Source organism: Geotrypetes seraphini, chromosome 12 (genome assembly GCF_902459505.1).
Source record: "Geotrypetes seraphini chromosome 12, aGeoSer1.1, whole genome shotgun sequence".
Taxonomy (NCBI): Eukaryota; Metazoa; Chordata; class Amphibia; order Gymnophiona; family Dermophiidae; genus Geotrypetes; species Geotrypetes seraphini.
In genome coordinates, this window is record NC_047095.1 from 82,510,737 (window position 1) to 82,532,331 (window position 21,595).

General features: G+C 46.8%; 1 protein-coding gene across 3 annotated transcripts in view; it reads right to left on the bottom strand.

Moving 5' to 3' along the window:
• Positions 1–21,595, bottom strand: part of SHCBP1L (SHC binding and spindle associated 1 like) — a 325,723-nt gene that overhangs the window by 200,989 nt on the left and 103,139 nt on the right. For all 3 annotated transcript variants that reach the window (XM_033915417.1, XM_033915416.1, XM_033915415.1), the window contains exon 3: positions 20,571–20,785. In XM_033915417.1, coding sequence (XP_033771308.1) covers positions 20,571–20,785 — 215 coding nt within the window. The remainder of the gene's footprint in view (positions 1–20,570; positions 20,786–21,595) is intronic.

Consider the following 21,595-nt stretch of genomic DNA (forward strand, 5'->3'; position numbering starts at 1 on the left):
TGGTCGCCGTACCTCAAAAAGGAAATGGCGGTACTTGAGAGAGTCCAGAGAAGAGCAACTAAGCTAATAAAAGGTATGGGGGACCTCTCATATACTGACAGACTGAAAAAGCTGGGGCTTTTCTCCCTGGAAAAGCGACGACTCAGGGGAGACATGATAGAAACCTTCAAGATCATGAAGGGCATAGAAAAAGTGGATAGGAACAGATTTTTCAAACTAAGGGGAACCACAGGTACAAGGGGGCACTCGGAGAAATTGAAAGGGGAAAGGTTTAGAACAAACGCCAGGAAGTTCTTTTTCACCCAGAGGGTGGTGGATACATGGAACGTGCTGCTGGAGGATGTGATAGGCAGAAGTACGCTACAGGGCTTCAAAGAAGGTCTGGACAGGTACCTGGAGGACAAAGGGATTGAGAGGTACAGATAGGAGTAGAGGTAAGGTTATAGGGACAGGATTAGAGGTAAATTACAAAATTAGTCAGAGACCACTGTTCAGGCAGTGGGCCTGATGGGCCGCCGCGGGAGCGGACTGCTGGGCAGGATGGACCTCTGGTCTGGTTGCGGAGGCAACTTCTTATGTTCTTAAGAGCATCTCGACATTGTTGAGGAAGGAATGCTCTGAGTTGGATAGTGTCCAGAACAGCTCCGATGAACTGTACATTCTGAGAGGGCTGAAGATGGAATTTGGGGAAGTTGATTTTGAATCCCAAGCTTTCTAGGAACAATGTAGTCCATTGGGTCGCTACAATAACCCCCTGAGATGTTCAATCTTTGATGAGCCTGTCGTCTAGTTAGGGAAACACTTGAAGACCATGGTTCCTTAGAGCTGCTGCTATCACCACCAGGCACTTGGTGAACACTCTGGGAGATGAAGTCAGGCCAAAGGGTAGCACTCTGTATTGGTAATGCAGATTCCCCACCCGAAATCTGAGGTACTGACGGGAGGTCAGATGAATGGGGATGCGAGTATAAGCCTCCTTGAGATCTAGAGAACATAACCAATCGTTCTGATCCAGAAAGTGGTAAAGGGACGCCAAGGACAATATGCAAAATTTTTCTTTGACTAAAAATTTGTTGAGAGTCCTGAGATCCAGAATGGGTCGCAGATCGCCCGTACTCTTCGGAACTAGGAAGTAACGGGAGTAAAAAACCCTGCTCTGCTGTTCCAGAAGAACTTCTTCGATGGCACGGAGACAAAGCAAAGCTTGAGCTTCTTGAAGAAGAAGGGCAGTCTGGGATGGATTGGAAGGATACCCTCTTGGAGGAAGCTCTGGTGGAACCTGAGTGAAATGAAGAGAGTATCCTTCCATGATTATTGAAAGCACACAGAGGTCGGATGTAATGGCCTCCTATCGATGGTGAAAATGATGGAGACGACTGCCTATGTGGGGAAGGGAGGACAGAGGCAGAATGATGAAGGTTATGCTCTGTGTTAAACAGTCAAAAAGGCTGCGCAGTCTAAGGCGCAGCAGAAGGCTGAGGTGTCTATTGCTTCTGCTGCTGTAGTTTCTTGGGTGGTGCTCAAATGTAAGGAGCCACCCTTGGATTATAACTAAACTAAACCTTAAATTTATATACCGCATCCTCTCCATGAATATAGAGCTCGGCACGGTTTACAAAAGCTTAATAAAGGAAAAGAATAACACACCGAGTTTGGTGGATTGAGTATAGGGAGGGAGGAGAGCGTTACGTTTTTGTGAAAAGCCTAGTTTTCAGGTGCTTACGGAATAGTTGGAAGGAGACCTGATTCCGCAGTGGGGTAGTAAGGTTATTCCAAAGCCCTGTGATTCTGAAGAGAGATTTTCCCAATTTTCCCGCATAGAGGATACCTTTTAGTGAGGGGAAGTAGAGTTTAAGTTTTTGGGTGGGCCTGGAGTTGTCGGGACTCGGGGAGTTTCAAGATAGAGGGATTAGAGGAGGGAGGATGCCGTGTAGTATTTTAAAAGCTAGACAGGAACATTTAAAATGAACCCTGGCGATTATTAGGAGCCAGTGGAGTTTGGACAAAAGTGGGGAAACATGGTCAAATTTACGTTTTGCAAAGATCAAATTGGCCACAGTGTTCTGAATTAGTTGGTCTGTGAAGACTCTTTTTGGTTAGACTTAGGTAGATGGAATTACAGTAATCTAGTTTGGAAAGGACGATGGATTGAACAAGGATGGCAAAATGTTGTAGGCGGAAGCAGTAAGCACAGTTACTTACCGTAACAGGTGTTATCAAGGGACAGCAGGCAGATATTCTTGACTGATGGGTGACAGCACCGACGGAGCCCCGGTACGGACAATTTTAGAGTGATTGCACTCTAAGAATTTGGAAAGTTCTAACAGGCCGCACCGCGCACGCGCGAGTGCCTTCCCGCCTGACGGAGGCGCGCGGTCCACAGTTAGGATAAGCCAGCTAAGAAGCCAACCCGGGGACGTGGGTGGGACGAAAGAATATCTGCCTGCTGTCCCTGGATAATACCTGTTACGGTAAGTAACTGTGCTTTATCCCAGGACAAGCAGGCAGCATATTCTTGACTGATGGGTGACCTCCAAGCTAACAAAAAGAGGGATGGAGGGAAAGTTGGCCATTAGGAAAACAAATTTTGCAAAACAGATTGGCCGAAGTGTCCATCCCGTCTGGAAAAAGCATCCAGACAATAATGAGATGTAAAAGTATGAACTGAGGACCAAGTGGCAGCCTTGCAGATTTCCTCAATAGGAGTTGAACGGAGGAAAGCTACAGATGCTGTCATAGCTCGAACTCTATGGGCCGTGACAGAACCTTCCAGTGTCAGTCCGGACCGAGCATAACAGAATGAAATGTACGCTGCAAGCCAATTGGACAACGTACGTTTAGAAACGGGGCGTCCCAATTTATTCGGATCAAAGGACAGAAAGAGTTGAGGAGTTGATCTGTGGGGCTTAGTACGGTCTAAATAGAAAGCTAAAGCCCGTTTACAGTCCAAAGTATGTAAAGCCTGTTCTCCAGAGTGAGAATGAGGTTTCGGAAAGAATACAGGCAGAACAATCGATTGGTTGAGATGAAATTCAGAGACAACCTTAGGGAGAAACTTTGGATGTGTACGCAGAACCACCTTGTCGTGATGAAAGACTGTAAAAGGTGGATCAGCAACTAGTGCATGCAGCTCACTGACCCTCCTGGCAGAGGTAAGAGCAATAAGGAAGACCACTTTCCAAGTGAGAAACTTGAAAGGAGCTGTAGCCAAAGGTTCAAACGGAGGCTTCATTAAGGCAGAAAGAACCAGATTGAGATCCCAGACTACAGGAGGGGGCTTAAGAGGTGGTTTCACATTGAAAAGACCCCGCATGAATCTGGAAACCAAAGGATGAGCTGAGAGAAGTTTCCCATGAACTGGCTCAAGAAAAGCAGAAATAGCACTGAGGTGGACTCTGATGGAAGTAGACTTGAGACCAGAGTCAGACAAAGAAAGAAGATAATCTAACAAGGTCTCCACTGCAAGGGAAGTGGGATCATGATGATGAAGAAGACACCTAGAAGAAAACCGGGTCCACTTCTGATGGTAACATTGCAGAGTGGCTGGTTTCCTGGAAGCATCCAGAATAGAACAAACGAGCTGAGACAGAAGAGGATCAGTTGAAGTCAGCCCGAGAGATACCAAGCTGTCAGGTGCAGAGACTGGAGGTTGGGATGCAGAAAGGTCTCCTGATGCTGCGTAAGCAGAGAAGGAGACAGAGGAAGAAGAATAGGCTCCCTGGAACTGAGTTGAAGTAGAAGGGAGAACTAATGTTGCCTGGGCCACCGTGGAGCAAGAGAATCATGGTGGCTTGTTCCCTCTTGAGCTTGAACAAGGTTCGTAACATGAGAGATAGAGGAGGGAAAGCATACACGAACAGATTGGAAAAATCCAGAAGAAATGCATCCGCTGCCAGACAGTGAGGAGAGGAGAGTCTGGAGCAGAAGTGGGGCAGCTGATGATTGTGAGGAGCTGCAAAGAGGTCTATCTGAGGAGTGCCCCATTGAGCGAAAAAGGACTGGAGAGTCAAAGGATCGAGAGTCCATTCGTGGGGCTGGAGAATTCTGCTGAGATTGTCCGCTAAGGAATTCTGCTCTCCTTGAATGTAGACAGCCTTCAGGAATAAGTGGTGAGCTGTCGCCCAAGACCAAATCTTTTGGGCTTCTTGACACAAAAGGCGAGAGCCTATCTCACCCTGTTTGTTGATGTAGTACATTGCAACTTAATTGTCTGTGCAATGAAGCAGAACTTGAGGAAAGAGAAGATGTTGGAAAGCCTTGAGGGCATAAAACATCGCCCGGAGTTCCAGGAAATTGATGTGATGTTTCCTTTCTGGAGCCGTCCAAAGGCCCTGAGTTTGAAACTCGTTCAAGTGAGCCCCCCAGGCATAAGGGGAGGCGTCTGTGGTGATGATTAGTTGATGAGGAGGTAGATGGAACAGAAGACCCCTGGAGAGATTTGAAGATATCAACCACCATTGTAGAGATTGACGAAGAGATGATGTCCCAAATGTGTCGAGAGCAAGGATCCGTCGCTTGGGACCACTGGGTAGCTAGGGTCCATTGAGGAGTGCGCAGGTGAAGACGTGCGAAGGGGGTGACATGTACTGTCGAGGCCATGTGACTCAAGAGTATCATCATTTGCTTGGCAGAGATGGAGTGTTGTGGAAGCACTTGCTGGCATAGAGATTGAAGAATCTGAAGACGGTTGGACGGCAGGAATGCTCTCATGAGGACTGTGTCCAGGACCGCTCCTATGAACTGAAGTCTCTGAGTAGGGATGAGATGAGATTTGGGTAGATTGATCTCGAACCCCAGAAGTTGTAGAAAAAGGATGTCTGGTTGGTGGCAAGGAGCACTTCCTGAGAGGAAGTGGCTTTGATTAACCAGTCGTCCAGGTAAGGGAAGACCTGCAGATGATGAGAGCGTAGAAAAGCAGCCACCACAATGAGACATTAGGTGAACACTCTGGGAGAGGAGGCAAGGCCGAAGGGTAACACCTTGTACTGGTAATGACAGTGATTGATCATGAAGCGGAGGTACTGTCTGGAGGCCAGATTGACCGGTATGTGAGTGTATGCCTCTTTGAGATCGAGGGAGCATAGCCAGTCGCCCTGAGTGAGAAGAGGGTAAAGAGTGGCCAGAGAAAGCATTCTGAATTTTTCTTTGACCAAGCATTTGTTGAGATCGCGAAGATCTAAAATGGGTCTGAGATCTCCTGTTTTTTTGGGGACCAGAAAATAACGGGAATAGAATCCCTGCCTCTTCTGATCTAGAGGAACTTCCTCTATGGCGTTCAGAAGAAGGAGGGATTGAACTTCTTGGAGAAGAAGGGAGGACTGAGGAGTGTTCAAAGCAGACTCTCTTGGCAGACTTAGGATAGGAAGAGTCTGAAAGTTGAGAGAGTAGCCGTGGCGGATGATGTTGAGGACCCACTGGTCCGAGGTGATGATCTCCCAACGGCTGATGAACAGAGAAAGACGTCCTCCGATGGGTTGGGAAAGATGGGCGGATGGTAAAACACTGGCGATGCCCTGGAGAACGAAGTCAAAAGGGTTGCGTGGACTTTTGCTGAGGAGGAGGTTTCACCTGCTGCTGCTGTTGCTTCCGAGGAGGTTGCCTTTGTTGCTGACACTGCCGTCTAGGCTGCTGAGGAACCTGTGGTAAGGGTCGGGCCACATAACGGCGTTGGTAAGCTGATTGCTGCCGAAAAGGCCGGGCAGGTGGAGTCTTCTTTTTGGTCTTAAGAAGAGTGTCCCATCGAGTCTCATGTGCAGAGAGGCTGCCCCACCATCGGTACCGGTGGCTCAGACCGGACTGGGACTAGAAGGTTCGGTGCCAATAGAGCAGGAAGGAGCTGCTGCAACTACTCTTTAAGTTGCACCTAAAGGACGGCTGCAATTCGCTCATCCAGCGAAGGCACCGGTACCGCTTTTTTTTTCTGCGGTACCTGTGGTGCCGCTCGACGCCCAGAGGATGAGGAACCGAGGACGAGGGACTCACCTCTATGGGGGCAGAGCGTTTTCGCGGGCGCCTCGTGGTCGGCAGGACTGGACTCGCTGCCAGAGACCGGAGGGCGCTCCAGCGGGGAAGGCTTCTTAGCCGGCTTACCTGACTGGAGCGACGCCGGCGTGGTGTTGCGCGGCGTCGAAGAAGTGGGTGCCGATTGCGAAGGAGCTGATGCCAGTGTCGATGCCGCAGAGTCAGCCATCTCGGCACCGAAAAGTAATTTCTGTTGAATTTGACAGTTTTTCAACGTTCTCTTTTTCAATGTGGCACAACGGGTGCAGGTGGAAGCCCTATGATCTGGACCCAGGCACTGTAAACACCAGTTGTGTGGGTCGGTCAGAGAAATGGGCCGTGCACACCGTTGGCACTTCTTGAACCCTGGCTGAGGGGGCATGAAAGTAAAAACGGCTTCTGCCAAATCGAAGGCCGAGGCCTCGATGATGGCAACAGACCCCGCTGAGGCGAACCCGAAAGAAAAAAATAAAGGGTTGTTTTTGTTTTTTTTTAAAAGAGAAAACAATGAAATAAAATAGAAAAGAAGGAAGATTTACTTCCTCACAAGATTTTCGCGAGCAGGAAGGCGAAAAAAGGGCTTTTCAACGGCCGTTGAAAAGAACGCGTCTTCTTAGCTCCGCGGAAACTAAGAAACTGGGGAACGCGCGCCTCCGTCGGGCGGGAAGGCGTGCGCGGTGCGGCCTGCTAGAACATTCCAAGTTCTTAGAGTGCAATCACTCTAAAATTGTCCGTACCGGGGCTCCGTCGGTGCCGTCACCCATCAGTCAAGAATATGCTGCCTGCTTGTCCTGGGATAATTTCACTTTCCTCAGCATGTGGAGGCTGAAAAAGCATGATTTTACAAGGGAGTTGAGGTGGTCATTAAAGTAAAGAGAAGAGTCGACGATGATGCCTAGAACTTTGCTTGAGAACTCAAGCTGCAGCGTGGCGCCAGAGGGCAGTGCGAAGAGGGTGGGCAACTGTTCTAATTTTGGACCGAGCCAGAGAAGTTTCATTTTGGACTCGTCCAGTTTCATTTGAACAGAGAGGGACCAGGATTGGAGTTTCGTTATGCAGGCTGTTATGTTCTCAGAGAGGTTGGTAAGGCTCGAGTCTTGTCTCGAGAAGGACAAGGATGTCGTCAGCATAAGTATAGATTGTTTCAAGGGAAGATTGATGGAAGATTTTCAGGGAAGACATGTAGATGTTGAAGAGAATAGGGGATAGGGGTGATCCCTGCGAGACTCCTCAAGTTGGTTTCCAAGGAGTGGATATGGTGCCATTTGTGTTGACAGTGTAGGAGCGGGAACGTAAGAAGTTCGAGAACCACTCTAAGACTGTGGAGTCGATGCCTATCTCAGAAAGTTGATAAATTAGAATATCATGGTGGACGACATCAAAAGCTGCAAAGAGATCGAATTGTAATAGGACAGCAAACTTATTGCGAGAGTGTAATTGTTGCATCTTTGAAATTAATGAGACCAGGAGGGATTCGGTGCTGAAGTTGGGTCTGAAACAGTATTGGTAAGGTAAGAGAATGGAGAATCTCTCTAGGTAGGATGAGAGCTGGGTGGAAATGATGGCCTCTAGCATTTTAGTCAGGAAAAAACTGGAGGAGGGCGTGAAGATTTTACAGGACCTGGTTTTGGCTTTGGTCTGACAATGGAAGCAAAAGATTTTTCATGTTCAGACAATTTCTTAGTGGCCGCCTCTATGGATTCATCAAAGAGGTAATTGCCCTCACAAGGAATGTTAGCCAGACAGTCCTGAAAATTAGGATCCATGTCAATGGTGTGAAGCCAGGCCAAGCGGCGCAAGGCCACAGAGAAAGCAGTGGCTCTAGCAGACAGTTCAAAGGCATCATAAGATGACTGGAGAAGATGTAATCTGAGTTGTGACAAAGTAGCAGTGACTTCTTGGAACTCAAAATGCCTATGTTGATCCAGGTTCTTTAGAAAGCATGGAAGAATATCAATGAGGAACTTGAGATAAGTAATTTAGACACAATTGTAGTTGAGGACTTTGGAAGACATCATAGTATTTTGATAAAGATGATGTCCAAACTTGTCTTACCCTCTCTTCCAGGAGGAACTGCAGCATAGACCCTGGAAGGATGGGCTCTTTTCAACGAGGACTCCACAAGGAGGGATTGATGAGACAACTGTGAATTCTCAAACCCTTTAAAATGTGGAGTTCTATACCTCGAGTCCAACTTGCCTGGAACAGAATGGTATAGCATAAAGAGTTTCCAGACATCGTTTGAGACAAAAGCCGGTTAAGAGGGAGCTTAAGTGACTCTGTAGGAAGTTCAGGCGGATGCATTATCTGTAGATACTCCTAAGAGTATTTAGAACCAGTATCTAATTGAATTTACAGGTCATCAGCCATCTGACGAAGGAAGGAAGAGAAAGACAGTTGATCCACCAAGGCCTTGCCTCAAGAGGGGCTTGATGACCTCGAGGCGCCTCGAGTGGAGAACGAAGGTGAAGCCTCTCTAGAAAAGTGGCAATCCAAAGAATATGGAGACTTGGAGGAGGCAATGGAAGCAGCTGAGTCCTCGGGGTCTGGAAGCGGTGACCTCGATCGAGGAGTTGGAGGCCTTGACGAGCTGGAAGGTCTGGAATGAGGCCTGGACAAGGAAGACTGCTCTTTGGAAGAAGACCTGCACCTCGATGGATGTCTCGATGAGGGCCTCGATCAACAATGAGAGTGGTGTTTGGAAGCAGGTCTTGAGTAGGATCGAGGAGACTTTGTCCTATGTATGGAAACAGGCAATGCTGTTGGTGAATGAATAGGGTACAAGCTGTAGATCGAAACTCAGTGGTTTGGATCGAGGAATCTCGAAGCACTCCCAAAGACTCTGCTCATTGTATGGAGTGTGAGGATTCCTGTCAAGGCCCTTGCAAAGAATCTACTCCTTGCATAAGAACATAAGCAATGCCTCCGCTGGGTCAGACTGCTGATTGCCCAGGCTGGATTACAGGAGGCATAGTCGAGGCAGGACCATATTTGCTCAGTAATTGCTGCTCCAACATGGTCTGGAGAGAAGCCTGCAAATGTGGATCCGCGTCTTAAACTGGACCACTTGCTAAGGCTAAAGGCTCCAAGGTGGCAGTGGAGATGTGCTTCGACTTGGAGGTCTTGGAGAGCTTGAGGACCACTGCCGGAACCTTCTGCTTAGGTATCTGACCCGAGGGAAGCCAGAAGACAAAGCAGGTGTACTCGAGGCCAAAGACAATCCGAACAAGGAAGGTCTGATGAGACTCTAGGTCGGAGTCCTGGCAGCAGGAGGACTCTCGATGGAAGGTGGAACCAAGGCAGCACTCAAGGTCGAGGGTGTCACTGAAGAGTCCATCCTGAAGAGTTTTTCCACTAAAACCCGACGACGTTTAAGGGCTCGAGGTTGAAGAGTAGCACAGCGCTCGCACAACTTAGGACTATGGTCAGGCCTGAGGCACTTAAGGCACCAGCGGTGTGGGTCCGTGAGGGAAATCGCACGCTGGCACTGGTTACACTTCTTGAAGCCCGTTACTGGCCGGGACATAAGAGGGAAGATATCGCTGCGAAGTTGAAGCCCGCAGGCTGCGGCCTGCCCCACCAATCAGTCAAAGAAGAAAAATAAAATAAAGTCTTCTTTTTTATTAAAACAGAAAATAAAGAAAATAACACAGCGATTCGCAACTAAAAAGAACACAAACCGTGGTGAGAGAAGGCACGAAGCGAACGAAGTTCAATGCAGAGTGTCACAGTATAGACTTCTTGGCTCCACGGAAAACTGAGAACTGAGGAGACTCGCCTTGTGCTGGGCGGGAAGGCACTCGCATATGTGTGGGGCGGCTGACTCGAAACTTCTAAAGTTTTCTACAAGCAAGTATGCTTGCAAGGCTGTCCGCATCGGGGCTCCGTGGATGACATCACCCATATGTGAGAATATGCTGCCTGTTTGTCCTGGGATAAAACATATTATACCATATCCATCAGGGAACAAAGGGCATACTGGCATCTACGATACAACTTGGGGAAGTGTATACAGCATGAAAACAGTAGGCAGACACAGGAAGGACAGGGCAGGCGTCTAAAATGACTCAGCTATCTACTGGAAAGCACATTTACTTACCGTAACAGGTGTTATCTGGGAACAGCAAGCAGATATTCTCACATGTCTTCACTACCGGTCTCTCAACGACTGAAGAACTGATTGGCTTTCTTGTTGGCCAATGTCACCATGAGGTCAAACATGGGGTACCCCCATCGATCCACTAGGCAATCAAATGCACTTTGAGACAGGGACAACTCTCCGAGGTCCTGCTTCTGACGACTGAGAAAATCTGCCTGAACATTGCCAACTCCTGCCATGTGCACCACAGACAGCACCATGAGGTGTCTCTCCGCCCACTAAAAGATCAGCTGAGCCTCCACATTCAGAGACAGACTCTTCGTGCCCCCGTCGATTGACGTAAGCCACCACCATGGCAGAGATGACCCTTGAAGTGGAGAAGGGCCAGCCAAATCGCCTGCAGTTCCAGGCGATTGATCAACCACTTGCACTCTGAGGGCACCCACTGGCCCTGAACAGGAACAGTCATGCACACTACTCCCCAGCCTTTGAGACTCGCATCCTTAGACAGGATCACCCAATCTGAAATACGGAGGGGAAGTCCCTGGGACAGTAAGGGAGGGCACAACCACCACACAGACTGCTGCATGCCACCGTCATCCAGGGCAGGTGTGCATGTAGTGGGTTCTACTGAGGATTCCAGTGCGAAAAAAGAGCCATCTGCAGTGGACATAGATGGACTCTGGCTCTAGGGACAACATCGATCATTGTCACCATGGTCCCCAGAACCTTGAGATAATGCCATGCTGTTGCAGCTTCTCTTGATGGGACACGGGTAAAAACACATTGTTCTGGCTCGTGTGAAAGCGAACTCCCAGGCACTCCAAAACCTGGGTGGGCTCGAGGTGACTCTTTCTGAAGTTGATCACCCAGCCCAGGCATTACATCAACTACACAACCTGATGCCTTTTGGACTGCGAGGGAGCTCTGATCAACCAGCCTCGGACTGAGTAAACCAGGACACCCAGGGTGCGAAGATAGGCTGCCACCACCACCATCACTTTGGTGAAAGTCCTGGGCACCGTCACCAATCCAACTGGAAGTGTTGCCCCAAGATTATATTACATTATATTAGTGACTTCTATTCCGCCAATACCTTGCAGTTCTGGATAGATTACAAAAGAAGATAACTGGACATTTCCTGAAAAATTACAAATTAGGGTGATGTTTACATGGTTGAGACTTTGAGGGGAAATTTACAAGAGTGGGGATAGTCATGGAGATGTGTTAGGATTTCTTGATAAAATTTCTGAATAACAGGGTTTGGATTTCTTTTCGAAATGATTTGTAGCCAGTCGTTGTCAGCATGTTGGAGAGGAGGTGATCAGGTTTCACTGCTTGCATTGCTAGTAGGTTGTCATACATCTTCTTGCGCTGTGTACCTTTGACTGGGGGGTGGGTAAATGGGGTCTGAGTCCTCCTTTGTCTGGTTGATTTGTTCCAGTTTAGGCGATTGATTAGATAGGTAGGGGCAGTGCCATTCATTACTTTGAATAATAATTTTATTCTTATATACCGCCAAAGCTGTAGTAGTTTGAGGCGGTTTACAACAAAGAAGAGCTGGACAATCAGCGAATATAGGTACACTGTAAAGTCATCAAAATACAGGCAAGCAGTATACAGAGGTAAGGCATAAGAGATCTTGGGAAACAATGCAGTTAGAGTATTGAAGAGATAAGGCTTAAGAGGTCTTAGGTTCAAATCAGTTAAACAAGTTTGTTTTTACTAATTTTCTGAAACTTAGGTAGGATGAGGAGTACGTGATAATGTTGCCCAGCCAATCGTTCAGTTGACCTGCTTGGAAAACAATAGACAGTAAAATTTGAATAGTATTCGCGCTTGTATATAGGTAGCCATTGTGAGTCTAGGTATGCGATGGTGATGTGGTCATATTTGCTTAGTGAGTAGATCAGTCTGAGAGGGCTGTGTTTTATACTGTCTGTAATTGTTTTATCATGTTTGCGGGGCACCACAGATACTTCCAGTGGTCCAGGAAAATGGAAATGTGGCAATACGCCTTAGTCAGATCTAGGTAATCTAGAAACACTCCTGGTGTCACTGATGCTATCATTGAGCGCAAAGCAATTTCAGCACCACATTGACTACCTTCAGGTCTCGAATCGGTCTCCAATCGTTGTATCCTTTCTTAGGAACGATGAAGTATATCGAGTATCTCCCAGAGCCCGAGTCTCGCTCTGGACTGGGTTCTATGGCCGCAATATCCAGAATAAGGAATACGAGTACACAATGTCAGGTGCAACTCTGGGGAAGAGTGAACAAGAAAAGGACCTGGGTGTACTGATAGATAGGACCCTGAAGCCGTCGGCACAATGCGCGGCAGCGGCAAAGAAGGCAAATAGAATGTTGGGCATGATAAAGAAAGGAATCTCGAGTAGATCGGAGAAAGTTATAATGCCGCTTTATAGGGCAATGGTCAGACCCCACTTGGAATACTGCGTCCAACATTGGTCTCCCTACCTAAAGAAGGATATAAAACTGCTGGAGAGGGTGCAGAGACGAGCAACAAAACTGGTGAAGGGTATGGAAAAACTGGAATACGAGGACAGACTTATAACACTAGGATTATTCTCCCTTGAGAAAAGGAGATTGCGTGGGGATATGATCGAGACCTTCAAAATACTGAAAGGAATCGACAAAATAGAGCAGAGAAGATTATTTACATTGTCCAATTTGACACGGACTAGAGGACATGTAATGAAGCTAAGGGGGGACAGGTTCAGGACTAATGTCAGGAAGTTCTGCTTCACTCAGAGAGTGGTTGACACCTGGAATGCCCTCCCAGATGAGATTATTGCGGAATCGACCGTCCTAGGCTTCAAGAGCAAACTAGATGCATATCTCCTTAAGAGAGGCATGTAAGGATATGGTGGACTATAAATTACAACAGGTGTACACCTGGCAGGGCCTCCACGTGTGCGGATCGCCGGACTTGATGGACCGAAGGTCTGATCCGGTGATGGCATTTCTTATGTTCTTATGTTCTTAAGCCTGAGGTCTGTGGCCAGTACCCGAAGCACCATCTCGGGGCAGCCCACAGGAGAAGCCATCGCACATGGAATACAGATGTGCATCCAACAGCCATCCACCGCAAATGAGGCATGAATACATGACATCCTGCTCTGGGGAGGTCATCTACCATGTTTCCACAAAAATAAGACAGTGTCTTATATTCATCTAGGCTTATTTTTTTCATGTACATGATCATCTCTCCCTTCCTCTCCTTCACTCCAATTCTTCTTCTTTCCTTTCTCTCCCCCACATGTACAACATCTTTCCTCCCCTCACACCCATCCCCTTGTGCCTTCCCTCTGTAGCATCTTTCTATCCCTCCATCCCTCCCAACCCCTGTGCAGCAGAACCCTTGCCCAGCTTCTATCCTTCCCTCCCTCCTATCTCTCGTACAGCAGAACCCTTGAGCACCCGCTGCCACTCCCACCGCGCATCTGAACCGCTGAACTCCCTCTGACCCTCCATTCTTCCCTCCCATCCGAACCCCGCCAACCGCGAGCCATAAATGCCTTCCGGCAGAGTGTCGGGCCAGCAGCATTCTAAATAGGCTGCTTCGCGGCCTTCTCACCGTGGCCTTCTGTGTGCCACGTTACTGATGACATCATCAGTGACGCGGCAGAGGGAATTCCCCAGCGAGAAGGCTGCGAAGCAGCCTATTTAGAATGCTGCTGGCCCGACACTCTGCCGGAAGGCATTTATGGCTCTTTGTAGGAAGGTATTTATGGTCATGGTCTGTGGGGTTCAGATGGGAGGGAAGGAGGGAGGGTCAGCAGGGGGTCGACAGTGAGGCAGGGGGAAGTGCAGCTGCCGACGACTAGGGCTTATTTTCGGGCTTAGGGCTTAAATTACCGTAATACCTACCCCGAGAATCATGCTAGGACTTATTTTCGGGGTAGGTCTTATTTTCGGGGAAACACGGTATGTGGTTTTCTTTCAAAAATGAAGCTAGCAAGTATAAAAAATAAACTTTAAAATCAATTTGACTAAACATCGCTCGGGAAAAACACAGAGAATCTTCAAAAATAGAAATTTTAGAATTTTAGAGGTAGGGGGCATAGAGCATGCAGGGAAATCACCTAAAAGCCCATTTTTAAAGACCCCCCCAAATCTCTGATTCAATCTGTTAGCTTGTACTCACAGAAACATGTGCTGACAGGTAAACACTGCAGCTTGTCCTCACTGTGACAAGTGCTGAACAAGAGAAACTGCAGATAGAGCTGAAAACAGCTTACAGCAGTGGTCTCAAACTCAAACCCTTTGCAGGGCCACATTTTGCATTTGTAGGTACTTGGAGGGCCTCAGAAAAAATAGTTAAAGTCTTATTAAAGAAATGACAATTTTGCATGAGGTAAAACTCTTTATAGTTTGACATTGCTGAAGGGTTAGAAGGAAAAGTGTGCCTTTTTGCAGATGATACCAAGATTTGTAACGGAGTAGACACCGAAGAGGGAGTGGAAAATATGAAAAAGGATCTGCAAAAGTTAGAGGAATGGTCTAATGCCTGATAACTAAAATTCAATGCAAAGAAATGCAGAGTAAAGCATTTGGGGATTAATAATCGGAAGGAACCGTATATGCTAGGAGGAAAGAAGCTGATATGCACGGTAAGGGAGAGGGACCTTGGGGTGATAGTGTCTGAAGATCTAAAGGCGAAAAAACAGTGTGACAAGGCAGTGGCTGCTGCCAGATGGATGCTGGGCTGTATAAAGAGAGACGTAGCCAGTAGAAGGAAGAAGGTGTTGATGCCCCTGTACAGGTCATTGGTAAGGCCCCACTTGGAGTATTGTGTTCAGTTTTGAAGACTGTATCTGGCGAAGGACGTAAGAAGACTTGAAGTAGTCCAGAGGAGTGCGACGAAAATGATAGGAGGCTTGTGCCAGAAGACGTATGAGGAGAGACTGGAAGCCCTGAATATGTATACCCTAGAGGAAAGGAGAGACAGGGGAGATATGATTCAGACGTTCAGATACTTGAAGGGTATTAACGTAGAACATAATCTTTTCCAGAGAAAGGAAAATGGTAAAAACAGAGGACCTAATTTGAGGTTGAGGGGTGGTAGATTCAAAGGCAATGTTAGGAAATTCTACTTTACGGAGAGGGTGGTGGATGCCCGGAATGTGCTCCCGAGAGAGGTGGTAGAGAGTAAAACTGTGACTGAGTTCACAGAAGCGTGGGATGAACACAGAGGATCTAGAATCGGAAAATAATATTAAAAATTGAACTAAGGCCAGTACTGGGCAGACTTGCACGGTCTGTGTCTGTATATGGCCATTTGGTGGAGTATGGGCTGGGGAGGGCTTCAATGGCTGGGAGGGTGTAAATGGGCTGGAGTAGGTTTTAACGGAGATTTCGGCAGTAGGAACCCAAGCACAGTACCGGGTAGAGCTTTGGATTCTTGCCCAGAAATAGCTAAGAAGAAAAAATTTAAAAATTTAAATTGCATCAGGTTGGACAGACTGGATGGACCATTCGGGTCTTTATCTGCCATCATCTACTATGTTACTAAATCTTTCCTTTTGGCTAAGTCTTAATAATAATATTGTAATTTATAGTTAGAGACATATGATCAAGAAACTGTTTTATTTTACATCTGTGGTTATGATAAACATACCAAGGGCCTTAAAATAGTACCTGGCGGGCAGCATGTTGTCCCGGGCTGCGGGTTTGAGACCACTGGTTTATAGGAAGCTCCTTTACCTCAATGAACTAGAAATCTGGATTTCAAGTCTTCCAACTACACCCGCGGCCTCTGACCACCACAGCCGGAAATCTCTGCCACCCTCAGACACACCGCATAGATGCCTGGCTCTGATCCTGGCCGTGTTTCCACAGAACCACTCAGCCTGAGCTCCACCCACTAGTGGACGAACCAAGGGTGAGCAAGCCCCCAAGGAAACAGTCCCTTAGCTCCGATCTGATGTGAAGATTGATAATCAGGGAACCTCCGAGAAGCAGACTTTTTCCAAAGGTCTGCAATCTCCTGCAGTCAAGGATGTCACCACAGAGAACCTCCACAGCACAAGGGTGAAAACCATGAACAAAAAATACTGAAATACGAGCAGAAAAGATAAACTCTTATAGCCTGGACTGTGAGAACTGGAAAGCTGAGGAGCATGCATAGTGATATGAGGGGGAGGGGTTAAAACCTCGGAAGTTTTGAAGCTTCCTACAGATCCTGGCGGGTAGACGGAAATAATCCACTGGCCCCAGAATAAAGTGGTATTGTACAAGAAGTTATATTATACTTTTATTAGTAACTAGTCTTATAGCCCGTTACATTAATGGGTGCTAGAATATATTGTAGGGGTGTTTCCGTATTTGCACCTGAAGGTTAGGCCTCTATGACCTCACCAAGCCTGAACCATTGTCTTCAAGAAATCATGGTCTGCAAGAAACTTTCCAGCATGAATTTTGCAAGAAGAAAGAAGTACACAGCTTTGCTGTTTCTGCCTGATGCATTATGCGTATGTACTAGAATGTTATACTATTCAAGGACATCCATCTGTGCCTTCATTATAGGACTGTGTGAATCTTGTGGAAGTTATCCTGTTCTTAACTGTCTAACGGCCCTGGGTCTTCCAGCCTATATGATACTTTACACAGAAAGGCTATCTAAGTTCTGTTTCTGGATTGGTCCGAGGAAGTCATCTGATGAGATCCAAGTGAGAAGGTGCAAATTAATTAATAATTAGTCTGTGTTGAGATAGGGGGGAGCTCACATCTTCCCACAGGTGTTCTGCACGTAACCTTTTCTTTTAATAATTAGACCTGTAAGTTACCTCGTGTGACTCTCTGCCTCAGAGAGGGAGAGATTCGGACTTACAGCTCTGAATTCAGCACTAAAAGGAACTTTTCTGCCAATGAATTATAGCCTTACCAAGGACTGACCAACACGTGTACCTTTAACAAGGATTTCTTCCAACTCCTGCAGATAACAAGAAAGTTTCCCTTCCACCTAATTTCATCAGAGAGAGGCTGATCAAAAGGTGAGAATACGGAATTTACACTCTTATCAGCTGGGTTAGATAAGGATCCTATTGTGACATGGGACAAGGGTTGTAAAGCTCCATTGGTGATAATATGGGGAGTGTGTGGCGCAGTAGTTAAAGCTACAGCCTCAGCACCCTGGGGTTGTGGGTTCAAACCCACGCTACTCCTTGTGACCCTGGGCAAGTCACTTAATCCCCCCATTGCCCCAGGTATATTAGGCAGATTGTGAGCCCGCCGGGACAGACAGGGAAAAATGCTTGAGTACCTGAATAAATTCATGTAAACCGTTCTGAACTCCCCTGGGAGAACAGTATAGAAAAATTGAATAAATAAAAAAAATATATAATCATTTGCTAATCAGGGATTATTATTATTATAAGGAATTGTGTAGTGTGAGTAACAAGTAGTTTTACTTCGTTTCTAACAAGTATTGTGATAATTATGTACTGAGTTTCATTTGTGTAATCAGATATTTTTAGATATTGCAGCTGGCTTGTGAATTATATTTTTCTATTTTCATAATAAAGATATTTCTCATTAGCCTGGGTTTTGTGTCGTATAAATAGACCAAGATAGCTGAACCTGGATTAGAGTTTATGGTTTTCCCTAGACAAAACTAACAGAGACGTAATTTGTTTACGTAATTGCTGAGTGTACCATAAATCTTCTTATATGTGTGTGTCTGTCTTTATTTCTTTCTCTCTCTCTCCTTAGCTGCTTTCTGTATTTCTGTCTTTCTTTCTTTCTTTTTCCTTGGCTGTCCACCACCACCTCTTGCCTGCTTCCCCTGTCCATTCTCCCTTCCTTTTACCTCCCCTGTCACCCCTTCACTGCTCTCCTTATCTAGCAGCAGCCTCCTCCCTTTGTTTTACCTCCCCCCCTGTCCAGCAGCACCTCTTTCCTTTTCCCCCTGTCCAGCAGTAGGTCTCCCTTCCTTTTTCTTCACCCCCCCCTGTCCATCAGCACCTCTTTCCTGCTCCCCCTGTCCAGCAGTAGGCCACCCTTCCTTTTTCTTCCCCCCTCCTCCTTCTTATCCTACCTTGCTCTGCACCTGATCAGAGGTTCCCTCCGTCAACAGCCGCTTCAAGGCCCACCCAGTTGCACCCATTGTGAAAGTTCTCTCTGCCGCATCCCGCACCCCTCCAGACGCGACTTCCTTTTTCCGACCTGACTGCCGCTGCCGAAGATAAATTTAAAGGTAGGACCGGGTGGGACGCTGGACCGGGGTGGTGGATTTAGAGCCAGAAAGCCAGAGAGCTGTTAGAATATATGTATGTGTGTGTGTCTGTCTATTTCTTTCTCTCTCTCTCCTTAGGCTGTTTCTGTATTTCTGTCTTTCTTTCTTTCTTTTTCCTTGGCTGGCCAGCACCACCTTTTGGCTGCTCCCCCTGTCCATTCTCCCTTCCTTTTACCTCACCTGTGTCCACCAGCACCCCTTCACTACTCCCCTTATCCAGCAGCAGCCCTTCTCTCTTTGTTTTACCTCTCCCTGTCCATCAGCACCTCTTTCCTGCTCCTCTGTGCAGCAGTAGGCCTCCCTTCCTTTTTCTTCCCCCCATGTCCATCAGCACCTCTTCCCCTGTCCAGCAGCACCTCTTTTCTGCTCCCCCTGATGGCAATTTATAACAGCCAAGGCCCCGACCATCCGCTTCCCTTCCCCCTCCCCAGCTGGAAATCACCTTTTGAGGCAAAGGGGCGTATTTAGGTGTAGGCAAAGAAGAAGCTTGGAAGTGAACCGAGGGGGGAGGGGGTTGGAGTACAGAGGGGCAAGAGGAAGAGGTGAGAGGGAATGAGCATCAAGCAGGAGATGGAGAAAAGAGTGGAAAAGAGAAATCTGTGAGGTAAGGGAGGAAGAGGAAGGCAGTAGAGAGAGAAGGAAAAGATCCTGCCAAAACAGATTGAGTGCAGAATCTGAAATAGGGTTGGATGAATGTCATGGAACTGGCAAGGAAGTTGAAGGGGCTGGCACTGTGATGGAAAAGGAAAGGAAAAGGCCATTTGACATTAAATACTCTTAAAAATTACTATGTATAGCATATCAAAGAATGCTCCAAAAGTCCAGCAGTGCACAGTTGATAAATACATAGCTTTACATTCTTATTTTAAGTAATTTAGGAGTGAATAAGAAGTCTAAGGTGCCAGTTTAACATATATAACTCAGATTTATAAATGTAAATTAGCTTATCCTTAAAAGTAGAGATTGAGAGGAACTGGGTAAAAGCCAGATTTTCTGGATCCACCGGATTCACTCAGGTCAACAGAGGATCCAGGTTTTACTTATACAATGCCCAGGATTCTCTGCTGCTTGGCATGTGGGGCTCCAACTTCCCCTGCTCTACCCCAGATCCTCTGCTACCTCAGTCTTCCCCAGATTCTGTGGCTGCTCTGAATGCATCTCCATCTTGCCTTCTATGTTTTAGTGGGGCTTACCTTGCCCAGGAGCTTTGTGGGGTTTTTTGTTTTTTTTTTTCCTTAGCGATAGGAGCCTGCACGGACCGAACATCCCGAGCCCCAACCAGTTTAACTTTCCTGCGGCTCCTCTCACGATCATGCACCCGCCCACCTACCAGTCTCATGCTCCCAGCCGGGGCTTCTGAGTGCCGTCGCCCCAGCCAATCGTCGGCCGCCTTGGTCTGGGCCGCTCCGCGGTGCTAGGCGGGCGCAGCCCATGCCGCTGTCATGCCAACCCGCCGCCGAGCTGTCTTTCTGCCTCTGCCGGCGGGGACCGCCGGGGCCTGAGTGCGGAGGGGAAGGGTTGTCTTGCCTGGCCGGGGCCAGCTGAATCCCGGGCCTGCTTTCCTTCCCCTAAGTCCCGGCCTCTCACTCCGCGCCATCTAGCGCATGCTGCTGTCACGCCAACCCGCAGCCAAGCTGTCTTTCCACCTCTGCCGGCGAGGACCGCTAGGGCCTGGGTGTGGCGGGGAAAGGGGGTCTTGCCTGGCCGGTGCCGGCCGAATCCCGGGCCCGCTCTCCTTCCCCTAAGTCCCGGCCCCTCACGCCGCATCATCTAGCGCATGCACACTCTTGCCGCCACATCCCGACAGATCAGGGATCAGGGAACACGCGACGAGAGTGTGCATGCGTGCTTAGCGTTTTATTATTATAGATAATATGACTTCACATTTCCTTTTATTGGACTGTATTTTCTATCTTTATTTCAATTTTAACTTTTTCTTTTAAATGTAAACCGCATAGATTATATACCGCATTGGCAAATGCAAGCACTAAATAAACTTGGAAATTTGGAAAAATAGCAGATGGCAGTAGAGCTCACTGTGAAGTAGGAGGGACACAAAAAATATCTGGAGTGGATTCCTTCTGCAGATGGCTCACGGCCATGGGGAGATAACCCGCTTCTCTAGAATGACTCACCTATTGCACTGGAAAGACAGTTAATCAAATGAATAAATAAACTTTACAATTGAGATATAAAAATAAGGAAAAATAATACCTCACCACATCCAAAGAGTGTGCTATACCACATACTACATCATCTTGTCCTTCAACAGGATAGATTTCCAGCAAAGGTACACAGTAATCCAGTCCCTCCAGAACTTCATCAATAAGTTCTCTTGGAAGATTTGCGATATTGCATGAAAAAGGTTCAGCAACAGACACAGTAGTTTTGAAATGAGAAGATGAACTTAAACGAGGTTTACAAGTAACCTAAGAAATAAAGATAAAAAAATTACAGAAATCAAATTATAAATAACAAAACGAACTTTGTGTATTCCATTACCCCATTATTAAACCCTTATTTTTTACCATCACATGGAATAAAGCAAAGCTGGTTACTCATAAGGTGGTGTTTATTCAGAATGGTTAATTTTCTTTTCTTAAATCCTGCTAGACCAGTCCTGACCAATGATCTATGTCTTCCTAAAAGCAGGTGAAAGTAGAGAAACTGAATACAGTACTTCCAATATCACAGAGATAAGAACTGGTACAGCTTGGAACTCTCAGTATGCTAATGCAAAGCAGAGTAATGGGAAAACCAATACACACAGTTTAAAAGTCCTTTATGGAGTCACTGTGGTATGCATTTACAAAAAAACAGAACTTACAGAACTATTTAACTTAGGAGTCCTTTTACAAAAGTGCAGGATGAAGTGGCCTTAGCCTTATACAAGTCTTTCTACACTAGATAACAGGCAGTTTCTTAGCTTAGGGCCATTAAAGAAAAATTAGGTTCTTAAGTCGATTATCTTCTTTCTTGTAAATATGTCTAGTGGTCCTGAACCGTAGGATCTTGTTTCTCAATCTGCAACTTGCTTGCAGAAAACTGTAAATTGCCCCCTCAGTTTGTACAAAAACAATCAAGTAGAACTATAATGAAAGACATAATTGGAGAGAGGAAAATGGGGAGGAATCTCTAAAAGTACAATTCTGTTCTGCTCTGTAACAAACATTACCATAAAATTCATTACATAAAATTCAAACTGCTGCTATAAAAATAAATACAAAAACGTGCAGCAA